This window comes from Perognathus longimembris, chromosome 11 (genome assembly GCF_023159225.1).
Source record: "Perognathus longimembris pacificus isolate PPM17 chromosome 11, ASM2315922v1, whole genome shotgun sequence".
Classification (NCBI taxonomy): Eukaryota; Metazoa; Chordata; class Mammalia; order Rodentia; family Heteromyidae; genus Perognathus; species Perognathus longimembris.
In genome coordinates, this window is record NC_063171.1 from 67,515,522 (window position 1) to 67,529,213 (window position 13,692).

At 48.5% G+C, this 13,692-nt stretch overlaps 1 protein-coding gene across 1 annotated transcript in view; it reads right to left on the reverse strand.

Annotated features, from left to right (window-relative positions):
- Positions 1-8,648, reverse strand: part of Smyd3 (SET and MYND domain containing 3) — a 442,737-nt gene extending 434,089 nt beyond the window's left edge. The window contains exon 1 of the mRNA XM_048357512.1: positions 8,432-8,648. Coding sequence (XP_048213469.1) covers positions 8,432-8,595 — 164 coding nt within the window. The 5' untranslated portion in view covers positions 8,596-8,648. The remainder of the gene's footprint in view (positions 1-8,431) is intronic.
- Positions 8,649-13,692: the final 5,044 nt, after the last annotated feature.

Sequence of the window (13,692 nt, forward strand, 5' to 3'; positions counted from 1 at the left end):
TAAATAAAATAGGGCCATCTCAAACCCACACCAGTGACTCACCTCTGTAATCTTAACTTAATCCTAGCCCTCAGCTATAATCATGTAATCTCAGGAGGCTGAGATCTGAGGACCAAAGTTTGAAGGGAGCCAGGGCAGCAAAGTCTGAGACACTCTTACCTCCGATTAACCAGCAAAAATGCCAGACTGCCAATGCCAATCATGAACAAAAATTCTAAGCCAGAGTGTGAAACCCTGAGTTCAAGTCCTAGTCCTGGCATCAAAATCAAATGCTCTACATTAAAAACAAAAAAAAAAAAAAAAAAAAAAAAACTGGCTCAAACCTTCACTAGAAATGACTGGGTCCTATCAGATTTGGATCCCTGGACTTAGGGTAATAACAAACCCCTGTATAAGGCCACCCAGAGCCAGAGTATAACAGAGTAAACTGAAAAACAATAAAAAGCCTCTCAAACATAAAAGGCTTACTGTTATCTGCCCTAGCCAGAGGAATTCAGTCTATATATAACTACAAGCAGGGGACTGGGAATATGGCCTAGTGGCAAGAGCGCTTGCCTTGCATACACCAAGCCCTGAGTTCGATTCCCCAGCACCATATATATAGAAAATGGCCAGAAGTGGCGCTGTGGCTCAAGTGGCAGAGTGCTAGCCTTGAGCAAAAAGAAGGCAGGGGCAGTGCTCAGGCCCTGAGTTCCAGCACCAGGACTGGCAAATAATAATAATAATAATAATAATAACAACTACTACAAGAAGGGCATGGTGGCAAAGGGTTCCTAGTCAAGGTTTACAAGTTCTTATTCAAAAGTGCAGGAAATTTCACATCCTATATCCTACTTTTCAAAACTATTAGCTGCTGTGATGTTTGGATTTGCATTTCGAAAATAAAATCTCTTTCTCTTTAGTTCGTATATTAAGCAGCAGAAACAGATTTAGCAAAGACTACTAAAAAATTATTTCTGTGAGTCATTTAAAGATTTAAAAATCAACCTCCTCCGTCTGAGAGGCACTCAGAACTAAAGTAAAACTTCCCTATAAAAGGTAAGCTGTCACTTGATTGCTACCTCTAAAATAGAGAACAGGTGGATGTAATGTGCCTGCCACAGCTATCACTCTCCTATTGCTTTTGTGGACAGCAGTTATGTGCAATGAATTAATCTGTAAACCCTACGTGTTTTATGATCCCTAAAAACCCTATTAATATCCGTACAGGGAACACTTCTTACTTTTAAAGGATGTCTTTCACTAATTTCTCTTTGATCTCTCTTTTAGTAAAAGAATAACTTGGTATCTCCTAGATCTGTTCATCTTCTGTCCTGATTATGGAAGACTGCCAAACAAATCTCTTGCCAATTCAATTTCCCATGTAATTTCCTAAATTAGAGAGATAGGAAATTACTCTTCAGTTCTCTTTTCTAAGGAGGGCCAACAATACAAAAATTTTCATTTCAGAAGTAGCTACTAGAGACTGACCACAAACCAACCCTCCTTACCCCTTTTAAGGTTAAAAGGAACTAAAGTTGACCGAAGTGGAGAATGAGGTAGGATAAATAAGGACAAAATATATATATTATTTCTAACAAATGTCACAAGGGCTGGGCCTAGAAAACTAGAAGTAAACTGAGAAAGCAAGTAAGCTCCCCCCTAATACCCCCTTTTTGATGTTATGTTACAGAAACATGACAATGATTCCTTATCTAAATCTTCCTTCTCCTTTGAAATAGTAAAAAGCTGCAAACACTCCATGAATTGATAGACATCAAAAGAATGAAAAGTATATCTGGTCAAAAGAAGTCCTAAAGACTTTTCTGGGTGGCCTCACCCACCTAATCTATACAGAACTCTAAGGATTAGATGTTACTTGACATGACCCTGCATATTTGCCTAGTCAGAAAGTGTAAATGTTATAGACAGGAGCCTCCATTTGAGTCTTTCACTCCCATTGCCTGCATGGGGAGCAAGCAATTGGGGGGAAGGGGGATGCAAGACTCAAATGATAGAATCTGTGGAAAGCACAGGCCCTGGGCACCAACCTAAGCACCAAATTTTAAAAGCTTATGCCAGGCACCAGTAGCTCACACATACAATCCTAGCCACTAAGAAGGCTGAGCTCTAAGGACAAGAGTTTGAAGCCAGCCAGGGCAGGAAAAGTCCGTGAGACTCTTATCTCCAACTAACCACCAAAAAGCTAGAAGTGGAACTATGGCTCAAGTGGTAGAGTGTCAGCCTTGAGCACAAAATTTCACTGACAGTGCCCAGGCCCTGAGTTCAAGACCCAGGACCAGCACCAAAAAAACAAAACAAAAAAAATGTATCTTGTATCACTTATCAAAGATAAAATGCTATACAAAATAAGTTTAAACTCATGGGGAAGAGGGGGCATGGGAGGCGGAAAAACACCAAAAATATTATCAAAAAATGGACAAAAACATACACAGATAATTCCAAAAAATATATAAAATGGCCTTTAAGCATATGAAAAGATTCCTAACTTCACTCATAAGGTAATTAAATGCAAATTAAAACCACACCAAATTTCCACTTCTCACCCATTAGATTAGCAAATATTCCAAAGTTTGACAATTCATACACACAAGCTATGAAACTAAGGGAAAGGATCACTCCCATACTTTACTAGTGCAAACAGAAAACGGTACCCACATGGCCCCCCACACTAACTCAGCAATCCACTTCAACAGTACCAGAGTACATAGCAGAGGGTTAGTCATTACAGCAATGTACACAAGAGCAAATACTGGAAACTGCCTAAGTATCTGTGAACAAGAACTGGTGCATACACAAGAGGAGCTCTGTGTAACAAACAACATGAGAGATCGCTGTGCACTGACATGGGTGATTCCAGAAGATAGTAAGTAAAGAAAGCAAGATGGGAAAATATAGCATGCCACCTCCCCCCACCCCCACCCTGGATCATGGGGCTTGAACTGACTCAGGGCCACTGTCCTTGAGCTCTTTTTTTTCAAGGCTAGTACTCTACCACTTTAAGCCACAGTGCCACCAGTTTTCTGGTAGTTAATTGGAGAGTCTTATCTCCAATAAACCACTCAAACAAAAGCCAGAAGTGGCTCTGTGGCTCAAGTGGTAGAGCATTAGCCTGAGCACAAAGAGGTTTACAGACAGCACCCTGGCCCAGAATTCAAGCCCCAAGACTAGCAATAAAAAAAAAAAAAGCATAATAATTGTTTAGGTACATTTTTTGAGTCACTTAACAAAATTGCCACAAAGATGTATCAAAGTAATGCTGAATTTACTAAAAGTAGTATACATGACCACATCCTATTCTTTTGAATAAAGAATAAGAGAGTTATTCTTTGAATAAAGGAGTAAAGGGCCCAGATAAGAAAAAGGAGGAAAGGGGGGAGAGCCAGCAAGGAGAACAACATCAGCAGTTCTCTCTTTCTAAATCCACATCTGCAGCCAACAGCCAGCCAGGGACCTGCCTGCCTTACCTGGTGTCACTTGCCAGCTAGCACTTCCCAAACAAGGAGACCACACTAGCAGGCATTTCAAAAGCATCCTCATACTAACCAAAACACCTTTGTGTGCAATTCGAAGTGAAGCAAATGTAGAAGATATTTGATGCAAGCTTATTTAAATCTCTAAAGATAAAATGATATGTGTCTGCCAGGAACTACTGGCTCATGCCTGCAATCCTAGCTACTCTCCTCGGGAGGCTGCTGAGAATCACAGTTCAGGAAAGTCCATGGGACTCATCTCCAATTAACTACTCAAAAAATGTCAGAAGTGGAACTGGTGATAGAGCACTAGTCTTGAGCAAAAAGAAGCTCAGAAGGCTGGGAATATGGCCTAGTGGTAAAGTGCTTGGCTCATATACATGAAGCCCTAGGTTCAATTCTTCAGCACCACATATATAGAAAATGGCCAGAAGTGCACTGGGGCTCAAGTGGTAGAATACCACTTGAGCAAAAAGAAGCCAGGGACAGTGCTCAAGCCCTGAGTTCAAGCCCCAGGACTGGCCCAAAAAAAAAAGTTAAGAAAACAGTCTTCAGTTTTAATGATTAATACCAAATGGCACTCTGATGAAGCAAATTTACATTCCTACACATCTCCTTATTCTTCTTTTCCTTTTTACTTTTCTTATATGGAACATAACAGACACTTCTTTAGTGTTTTGTGAGAATTAATTAAAACCATACACAAACTAAAGCACTTAAAAATCATATCTGGTTTTCTCGGTGATAATAACCACCAGCTACCAAACCACAATATTCAATCATTGCATATTATGGTAACAAGCGAAAACAAGTGAGATCAGACATAGTGTGTACACCTGTTATCCCAGAACTGAGGCTAACGCAAGAGGTTTGAGAGTTTGATGCCAGCCTGGGCTATATAGTGAGTTCAAGGCCATCTGAATTATAGAAAGAAACTGTCTCCAAGAAAAATAAAGAAAAAGGTTGAGCAAAGTGTTTCGTGTCTATATTCACAGCTACTCAGGAGACCTAAATGGGAAGAGGAGAGTACAACTCCACTTCAAAGGAAAAATGCAAAGTCATTTCCACAATGTCCTTTCCAACCCACCTCATTATCAATTTGTCCACTTATTTCATTCCAGGTCCCTGAGCATCCGGTGAACTCATTAACCATTGCCCAAGAATCTGCAAAACCTAATGTCAGATCATCTCTTGCAGTTCTAGCCTGTGGAGTGATTTTGCCAGTCCTTTGACCTTCAGGGCCTCCAGTTTATAAGACCAGAGCACATCACTTATATCTGTGCTAACATAATCACAAAACCAACCACAAACCCAAGTAATGTGTTTCACATCTCATTTGGACCAAGGAAGTGCTTGTCTGTGCCCACCTGGTTCTTTCTATTCTACAAAGGTTAGAAAGATTCCAACATGACTGGTAACTCTAATGCCTCAGTCTTTCACCTAATGCCTGTCTTTCAGATTCCTGATCATTTCCACAATCTTACTCCTGACCTTAACAACTGTTGACATACCCTAACTCACATTAAATAAATGAATACAACGTTTAAAAAGACTCTTAGCACTTCAGACTTCCTCTTCTTTAAGACAAGATCAAATTGCCACCAATCCCCCGGCTCTTTCAACTTTCCAATCTACCACTTGAACCACAACCCCAGCCCTTTTTTTTTAGGTGTGGCCTTATAGAGAGATCCTCAACTGCTCCTACCTATGTCTCCCAAGCGGTGGGGTTGCAAATACACATCACTATGCTCAGCTTATTGTTGAGTGAGGGGGTCTTTATTGTCCAGGCCATGAACTTCAAACCTCCCAATCTTTGCCTACAAGTAGCTGAGATTATTGGTGTAAGCAACCATACCCAGCCATACATTTTCTTGTGTGATAAACTAATAAGCAGTGTGTGCTAAAAGAATACAATGGTTCAGTTCATTTTGTTTGGACTCAGCATTTGCTTATACCTTTTTTTCTCATACACATACACATGTACTGATTTTCCCTCTAGGTGAATATGTGTGCAAAGGGCCTATCTCCCACTTCAAGACAAAAAGGGCAAATATTTTCTCAACTTCCCTTGCAGCTATGGAACAGGCTGTAGCCTAAATTCCGTCAATCCCTGATACCCACCAAGGACTGTGAAGGGCAGTTAGTACCAGGAAGAACAGGTTCTCAAGGGCCTAACTTTCCAGCAGCCCATAGTTTACAAAAGTGCAGGTAAAGGGACGGGGAATGTGCCTTGAGTGCTCGCCTTGCATGCATTAAGCATACATTCCTCAGCACCACATAAACAGAAAAGGCCAGAAGAGGCGCTGGGTGGTAGTGTTAGCCTTCAGCAAAAAGAAACCAGGGGCAGTGCTCAGGCCAGGAGTCCAAACCCAGGGCTGTCACCCGCTTCCCCCGCAAAAAGTGCAGCTACAGAGGAGTGCAGAGAGCACAGTTTCCAAGTTCTGGTGGTATATGCTGCAGAATCCATCATAAGCAGTTGAGAGCCATGGCATTCCCCAGACCCCAGCTGTACTCTCCCTGTTCAGTACAATTCTAACATGGCTCCTGCCCATTTCCCGTACCTTAAAGCAATGCTGAGAACACAAGCCCCCTGTCCTTTCAGAAATTCCTTTTGCTTAAATCACCAGTGTGCTTGCAAAAATGATAGAAATAAGATAGTATCTCGACTCAACAGGCACTGCCACTCACAAAAGGTGTGTTTTCTTTTTTTTTATGAACAATTCCAACTGTCAGTGATGCAAGTTCAGTTTTGATAGTTCAGTAACTAATTTGTCACTGCTTAGCACCAAACTTTTCTATTCCAAGTACTAAATTAACATGGAATTCTGATTTACTGGCAAGGTGGCCTACATCTTCTTCGATTAGTACTACAGGTCTTAAGCAACTTAGGTTCTCCTCTTTGGAATGCATTGAAACTCTGGATACACTCCTCCAAAAGGGCCAGGCAAAATTAACGCTATCTTTTCTCTGACTTGCCTGAACAAGAAAATCTAGGGCCTTCAGCCATGGAATGGACAACACCGTGCACAAGAGCTTCATGATGATCTTTCCTCCACAACAACAAAAAAATTGTGCCAGGACTGTTGCTCGAAGCCGGGGGCTGAGTGTTTTCACTCAAAGACAGCGCCCTACCACTTGAGCCACATCTCCACTGGGAGCTTTTCGGCGCTTCCCTGGAGCTCTGAGTCTCCCCGACTTTCCTACCCAGGCTGGCTTAGAACTGAGATCCTCTCATCTCAGAGTAGCTAAGGTTACAGGCCACAGGCACTTGGCAAAACGTTTGTGTCTTTGTATCATTGCCTGGCATTTTAAACTGCAAAGCAAATAAATCCACATTTATTTATTTATTTATTTATTTACTTGTTGTTCTGTGGCCGGGCGCTTGAACTCAGGACCCCGTGCTCTTCTGGCTCGGCTCGTAGGCTCACAGCGGGTGCCCCACCACGTGAGCCACACCTCCAGCACCGACTCGCCTCGCGTAGGAGCCGGGGATGCACCGAGGGGGAGAGCCCGGCTGCAGGCCGGCTCCGCGCCCTCTTCCACGCCGGGCCCACGCGGCTACGTCCGGAAGCACGGCCTCGCCCAGAGCCCACCCGCCGGTTTCCGCGGGCTCGACAGCGTTCGGCGGACCAAGTGACCGCGCCGCGAACGCGGGGGGCCGCCAGATTCCCGGGACTCGAGCCCACGAGGGCGCCGAGGAAGGCGGTGGCTGGAGCCCGCCGTCCGGGCGTCCGTCCGCACGGGCACCGCGCCTGCCGAGCCCCGCAGCCCGCGCGGCCCGGCCCCCCCCACCCCCGCCCCGGGCTCGGAAGTCACCGCACCGCCGCCGCCGCCCGCTTCGCTCCCGCCGCGGCCCCAGCAGAGCCCGCCGGACACCCGGGACCCCGGCTCCGCGCTCCCCCAGCGGCAGCTCGGGCGCGGGGGTCCCGGCCCCGCCGCGCGCCGCCCCTCAGCCCCTCAGCCCCTCAGCCGTGGGTCCCGGCCCCGCCGCGCGCCGCCCCTCAGCCCCTCAGCCGCCGGGTCCCGGCCCCGCCGCGCGCCGCCCCTCAGCCGTCGGGTCCCGGCCCCGCCGCGCGCCGCCCCTCAGCCCCTCAGCCGCCGGGTCCCGGCCCCGCCGCGCGCCGCCCCTCAGCCCCTCAGCCCCTCAGCCGTCGGTCCCGGCCCCGCCGCGCGCCACCCCTCAGCCCCTCAGCCCCTCAGCCGTGGGTCCCGGCCCCGCCGCGCGCCGCCCCTCAGCCGTCGGGTCCCGGCCCCGCCGCCCCTCAGCCCCTCAGCCCCTCAGCCGTGGGTCCCAGCCCCGCCGCGCGCCGCCCCTCAGCCCCTCAGCCGTCGGTCCCGGCCCCGCCGCGCGCCGCCCCTCAGCCCCTCAGCCGTCGGTCCCGGCCCCGCCGCGCGCCGCCCCTCAGCCCCTCAGCCCCTCAGCCGTGGGTCCCGGCCCCGCCGCGCGCCGCCCCTCAGCCCCTCAGCCGTCGGTCCCGGCTCCGCCGCGCGCCGCCCGTCAGCCCCTCAGCCCCTCAGCCGTCGGTCCCGGCCCCGCCGCGCGCCGCCCCTCAGCCCCTCAGCCGTCGGTCCCGGCTCCGCCGCGCGCCGCCCGTCAGCCCCTCAGCCGCCGGGTCCCGGCCCCGCCGCGCGCCGCCCGTCAGCCCCTCAGCCGTCGGTCCCGGCTCCGCCGCGCGCCGCCCCTCAGCCCCTCAGCCGCCGGGTCCCGGCCCCGCCGCCCCTCAGCCCCTCAGCCGCCGGGTCCCGGCCCCGCCGCGCGCCGCCCCTCAGCCCCTCAGCCGTCGGTCCCGGCCCCGCCGCGCGCCGCCCCTCAGCCCCTCAGCCGTCGGTCCCGGCCCCGCCGCGCGCCGCCCCTCAGCCCCTCAGCCCCTCAGCCGTCGGTCCCGGCCCCGCCGCGCGCCGCCCCTCAGCCCCTCAGCCGTCCGTCCCGGCCCCGCCGCGCGCCGCCCCGGACCTACCCGGCCAGGCAGCGGTCGCAGACGACGCCGCGGCTGCCCTTGCACACCGTGTACGCCAGGGGGTCCGAGCGGAAGAGCAGCTCGCCGGGGCGCAGCGCCACCAGGGCGCGCAGCCCGTTCCCCCGGCCCGCGGTCACGAACTTCTCCACTTTGAGCGGCTCCATCCGCGCGCAGCCCGGCTCCCGGGGCGTCCACGGCGTCCCGCGGCGGCCGGACCGCGCGCCTGCGCACTGCGCCTGCGCACGCCCAGGGGGCGGGGCGGGAGGCGGGCACGGGCCCGTGAGCATGCGCGGTCTGCCCCTGAGCCAGCGGCCCCGCCTCTGGCCCCACATTTCATTACAATTTCAGTGAACGGGCGCCGAACACCTTGGTGCCCTCTGCCTGGAGCAGACGGATCCCTGCTCGCCCACTGCCTGCCCCCACCCGCGTGCGCGTGCGTGTGCGTGTTGTTGATGGACGGGCGAGGGTGCCCTCAGCGAAAGTCAGATCATAGCATGTCATACCTACGTCCTCTGCAATGCACTTCTGCCGAATAAGAACAACTTACTGCAAAACCACAGGGCACTTGCACGCCTCTGAGGATTACACCGTATTAGAAAAGCAAACCTCAAGTCGCTTGGGTGTGTTTTGTGATGGGGGGCGGGCGGGGGGGCTGTTTGCTCGGTTCTTTACCAGAATCGTTCCAGAGTGAGGCAGGTTAGTTACAGGGAAAGAATGCTGCAACTGACTCCCCAGGTCTCCTAGTGCCCCCCTAGGACATACCCGTGAGCTCTCCTCCCCTGCCTAGACCCTCCTGTGGCCGCTCTCTTCGGAGTCGTTAGTGAACTTCTCACTGGCAGTAGAAAAAGAACAGCCCGGCTCTAACCAATCGGAGGCACCTGCACAGTGGCACCTTGTTTGCCCTAAGCCTCACCTTTGCACAACAAACTCCTACTTAAACCTTGTGCAGTTCATAAAACGTCTCATGTTCAGTGTTCGGCTTTCTCTCAATAGTGTCAGTTAACTTGTTTCTCTACCCCTTATATATTTCCTGTGAACCTCGGGCTAGGTCCAGATGCTAGAATCTAAAAGGTCTGATACGATCCATGTGAATGAAACTTTATTAGCAAAAAGAAAGGTCCATCTAAACAACAAAGGTGGGGCTGGGAATGTGGCCTAGTGGTAGAGTGCTTGCCTCCTATACATGAAGCCTTGGGTTCAATTCCCAGGCACCACATATATAAAAATGGCCAGAAGTGACGCTGTGGCTCAAGTGGCAGAGTGCTAGCCTTGAGCAAAAAAGAAGCCAGGGACAGTGCTCAGGCCCTGAGTCCAAGCCCCAGGACTGGCAAAAAAAAGGGGGGGGGGCAAAGGGAGGGGAAGGAAGGGGGAGGAGAGGGGATGGAAGGGAAAGGACATCTACTATCTATGAGCCAAGGGCAGGCCTCAGAAGAAGCCAGCACCACTGCTCGAGAGGCTAAAGCAAAAACACAATTTCCATAGGATCCTGCTGTATAGCTCCTGGCCTATATCTGAAAGAATGAATTCACTCTTCAGTCACTCCATGACACCGTGAAGGCCTGGACCTGCTGCCTTTCTGCAGGTATGCGGCATCCTGGAACAGTCCTCATACCTTAGTGAGCAGTTGTTCAAAAATAACCAACAATTGAAACTTGATTCTTCTACCCCAGAGTAAACCCAAGGAGGGGGTGGTAATTTTTCATTACACAGGAAATTTTTCTTCAAATTAGTGCTGTACTCCAAGGAAGAGCTGATTCCTGGAATTCTGACTTGCTGATGACTGAACTATAGTACGGAGTCTAACATTTGGAAGTATGTTGTGGGGTAGAAAATCAAATAAAATTTTCTTCACACACACACACACACACACAGAGAAACTTCTACAAACAATATAGTTCACTACATATTATACCAAATCACATTAGAAGGTATATAACTGGGATACATCTGTGTTAGAGCACTTGCCTAGCATGAAGAAGGCTGCAGCACTGTACGATGTACTTAATAGCTATTTTTGCTGTACACACTGATTTACTAAAAGAAGGAGTAAAGTTTGGTATCTCTTCCTCGATTTTGTTTGTCTTTGCTCTAAGTCATGCTTTCAACAGTCCCTTTGCAATCACCTTGGAATCAGAACAGGACTGCTCTAAAACATCTTCGTAACAAGGGACACAAACTATCTTGGGGTCTAAAATCTGCTTTCAGGGCTGGGGATATAGCCTAGTGGCAAGAGTGCCTGCCTCATATACACGAGGCCCTAGGTTCGATTCCCCAGCACCACATATACAGAAAACGGCCAGAAGCAGCGCTGTGGCTCAAGTGGCAGAGTGCTAGCCTTGAGCGGGAAGAAGCCAGGGACAGTTCTCAGGCCCTGAGTCCAAGGCCCAGGACTGGCCAAAAAAAATAAATAAATAAAATAAAATAAAATAAAATCTGCTTTCAGTACTGCCAACTTTAACTATTACCGTTGGGATCACCCTATGGCTCCCTGTGCAACCAAACCCCAGGAGATAGAAGATTGTGGGAGGATGCAGGTCTATTCGAAGCCAATCCTGTCTCAAATCTATCTCAGAAGAGATTTTAGCCACAAAAGGCTTTTTATGAGAAGCAAAAAGAGATTACAGAGACAGTGAGACAGTGGAGTCTTGCAGACTTTTCGGTCCTGTCTAGCTTTGAACCTGGATCACCATGGTCTCAGCTTTCTAAGTAGTTAGGATTATAGGCGTAAGCCACCAATGCTCTGCACATCCTGCCTTCTAATGAGCAAATGAAAACCAACAGCCAAGAAGGCTCTGTCTTAATTCCTCATAAACCCTAATTGGAAGCTAACACACTATTTTATTAGCAAGAAGTAAAATAAGTAGTATCTATAAATGCTTAATATGGAATTACTGAGCAGTAATAAACTGAGCAAACATTTATTTAAGAAAGAATTACTGGATTACAGTACTTGACAATCTATATGAGGAAATAGGATTTTTCTTCAAGTCTTAAAATGATGCAACTACACACTCACTGAACACAGAATTTTCTCCCCCATCTCTGTTAATCCCAAAGGACAGTGTTCCAGCCTGGAGGGTACCAACCAGTCATTCCTTTAAGACCATGCTGTGCGAAGCCACATTCTGAATGGGATGCTACTGGTGAGTGCAGTGTGTGTGTGTGTGTGTGTGTGTGTGTGTGTGTGTGTTAGTACTGGAGGTTTGAACTCTGAGGCTGAGTACTGTCCTCAGCTTTTTTTTTTTCTCAAGGCTGGAACTCTAGTACTTGGGCCACAGCTCCACGTCTATCTTTTTGCTGGTTAACTGGGAAATAATTCTCATGTACTTGCTTCCTGGACTTGCTTCGTTCGAACTTTCACCCTCAAGTTTCAGCTTCCTGAGTAGTTAGGATTATAGGCATGAGCCACTAGTGCCTGGCAGTGAGTGCTATTAAGCAAAAGCCCTTTGTGGGAAGAGAATTCCATCCTAGTTTAAACATGCTTGGCCTCAAGTCCTTCTCCGGCCTGGATTCAGGAGCCAGGGCATTCCCCTCACATTAGTGATGCTTCCTCTCCATTGACCTTCCGCTCTAACTTTTCTTCTATGGGATCAAGGAAAACATGTCCTCTACATAAACAAAGCAGCTTCTAACAGTGTGCTGTTGGGTAGTTACAGAATACCACGGATGAGAAGGAAGCCACGTAGTCATGTTCTGACTCTTCGGATAAAAGCAGGTAGGACCTTCTCGCCCCTTGTACAATTTAGTAATGAAAGAAAAAACAGTAATACCTTACAATCACATGAAGCTGTTTAAAAAAAGAAAATGGGGAGCATCCCTATCCATGTTGTTTCCATAATGAATTCCTGAGTTAAGTCACGTTTCTCAGGACGAAAAGTTCATTCTGGCCCGGGTCTGAGGTCTCGCTCAGCCCACAGCTTGCGGGCCTGCTGCTTCTGGACCTGTCTTAAGGCAGCACATCATGGTGGAGGTGCATGACAGAGAAACACCATTCATGGCGGCCAAGAAAACAGGATCCAGGGTCCCAATATCCAGATGTCTGTGATGGCATATCCAGAGAAGATTCACTAAATAGAGGAGAGGCCCCTAAATGCAGGCTGGGGGCTTAGAGGTAATAAAAGGAGTATGACACCTACTAGAGGCCTTCTCTCTGCCACCATGAGTTCAGCTGGCCTGCTCTACTGCACTCTCCTCACCGCGAGCATGCCCAGTCCTCCTCCTTGCCAGGCATTTGGTCAGTCCTCTACCTCATGGCAATCATGGAAACTAAGTCTGGATTAACTTAACCTCCCCAGGGCTTTGGACATTCTTGACTTCCTGAGCTTTAGTGTATAGCAAGGAAGTTCATCTTAACTTCAAATTCTTGTGCACACTTAATAGGTAGAGCCACTTAGATATGTTGGTTTACATGTTTGGCCAAAGTAGCTACAAAGTTCCCTCCCTCCCCCACCACCTCCTTTTATTTATTTTCCTATTTATTGTCAAAGTGATGTACAGAGAGGTTAGTTTCATATGTTACGCATTGGATACATTTCTTGTACTGTTTGTTACCGCCTCCCTCATTCCCCCTTCCCCCTTCCCCTCTCCCCCCATGAGTTGTTCAGTTGGTTTACACCAGTTTTGCAAGTATTGCTTTTGTAGTCGTTTGTGTTTTTATCCAGTGTCTCTCGATTTTGGTATTCCCTTTCACTTTCCTAGTTCTAATACCAGCATATACAGTTTCCAATGCTCCTTTTATTTTTACAGTTGTAAAACTGGGACTTGAATTCAAGGTCTTTCCCTCTCACTCACTTTTATCACTGAGAGCTGGTGTTCTACCACTTGAGCCTCTTCTCCAGTTCTGGACTTTTGCTGGTTAACTGGAGATGTGTGGAGAATTTGTCTCTCTGGGCTAACTCCAAACCTTGACCCTCAGATCTCAGCCTGTATACCTCCCTTCCCAGAGACCGGGAGGATGGAAACCAGGGCCTCACATGTACTAGCCTTGTGCTCTAAAACTGAGCCACATGCTCATTCCAATTTCCTTTCTTTCTTTTTTTTCTAAATTTCAGCTCTACTTTGTTGGATGCAAAATAAAATAAAGACAGTCATCTCTGGATATCTATACAGAAGGAAGTAGGGAAGCAAATACTACATGGTGGTCCCAACATTTATAGCTCCTGCTTTGACACATTTCTAAGCCCTTTCTTAACTCATTCATGATGACAGCAGCTCTATGATAGATACCTTTACCACCCATTTAAAAAACAAGGCTTCTAGGA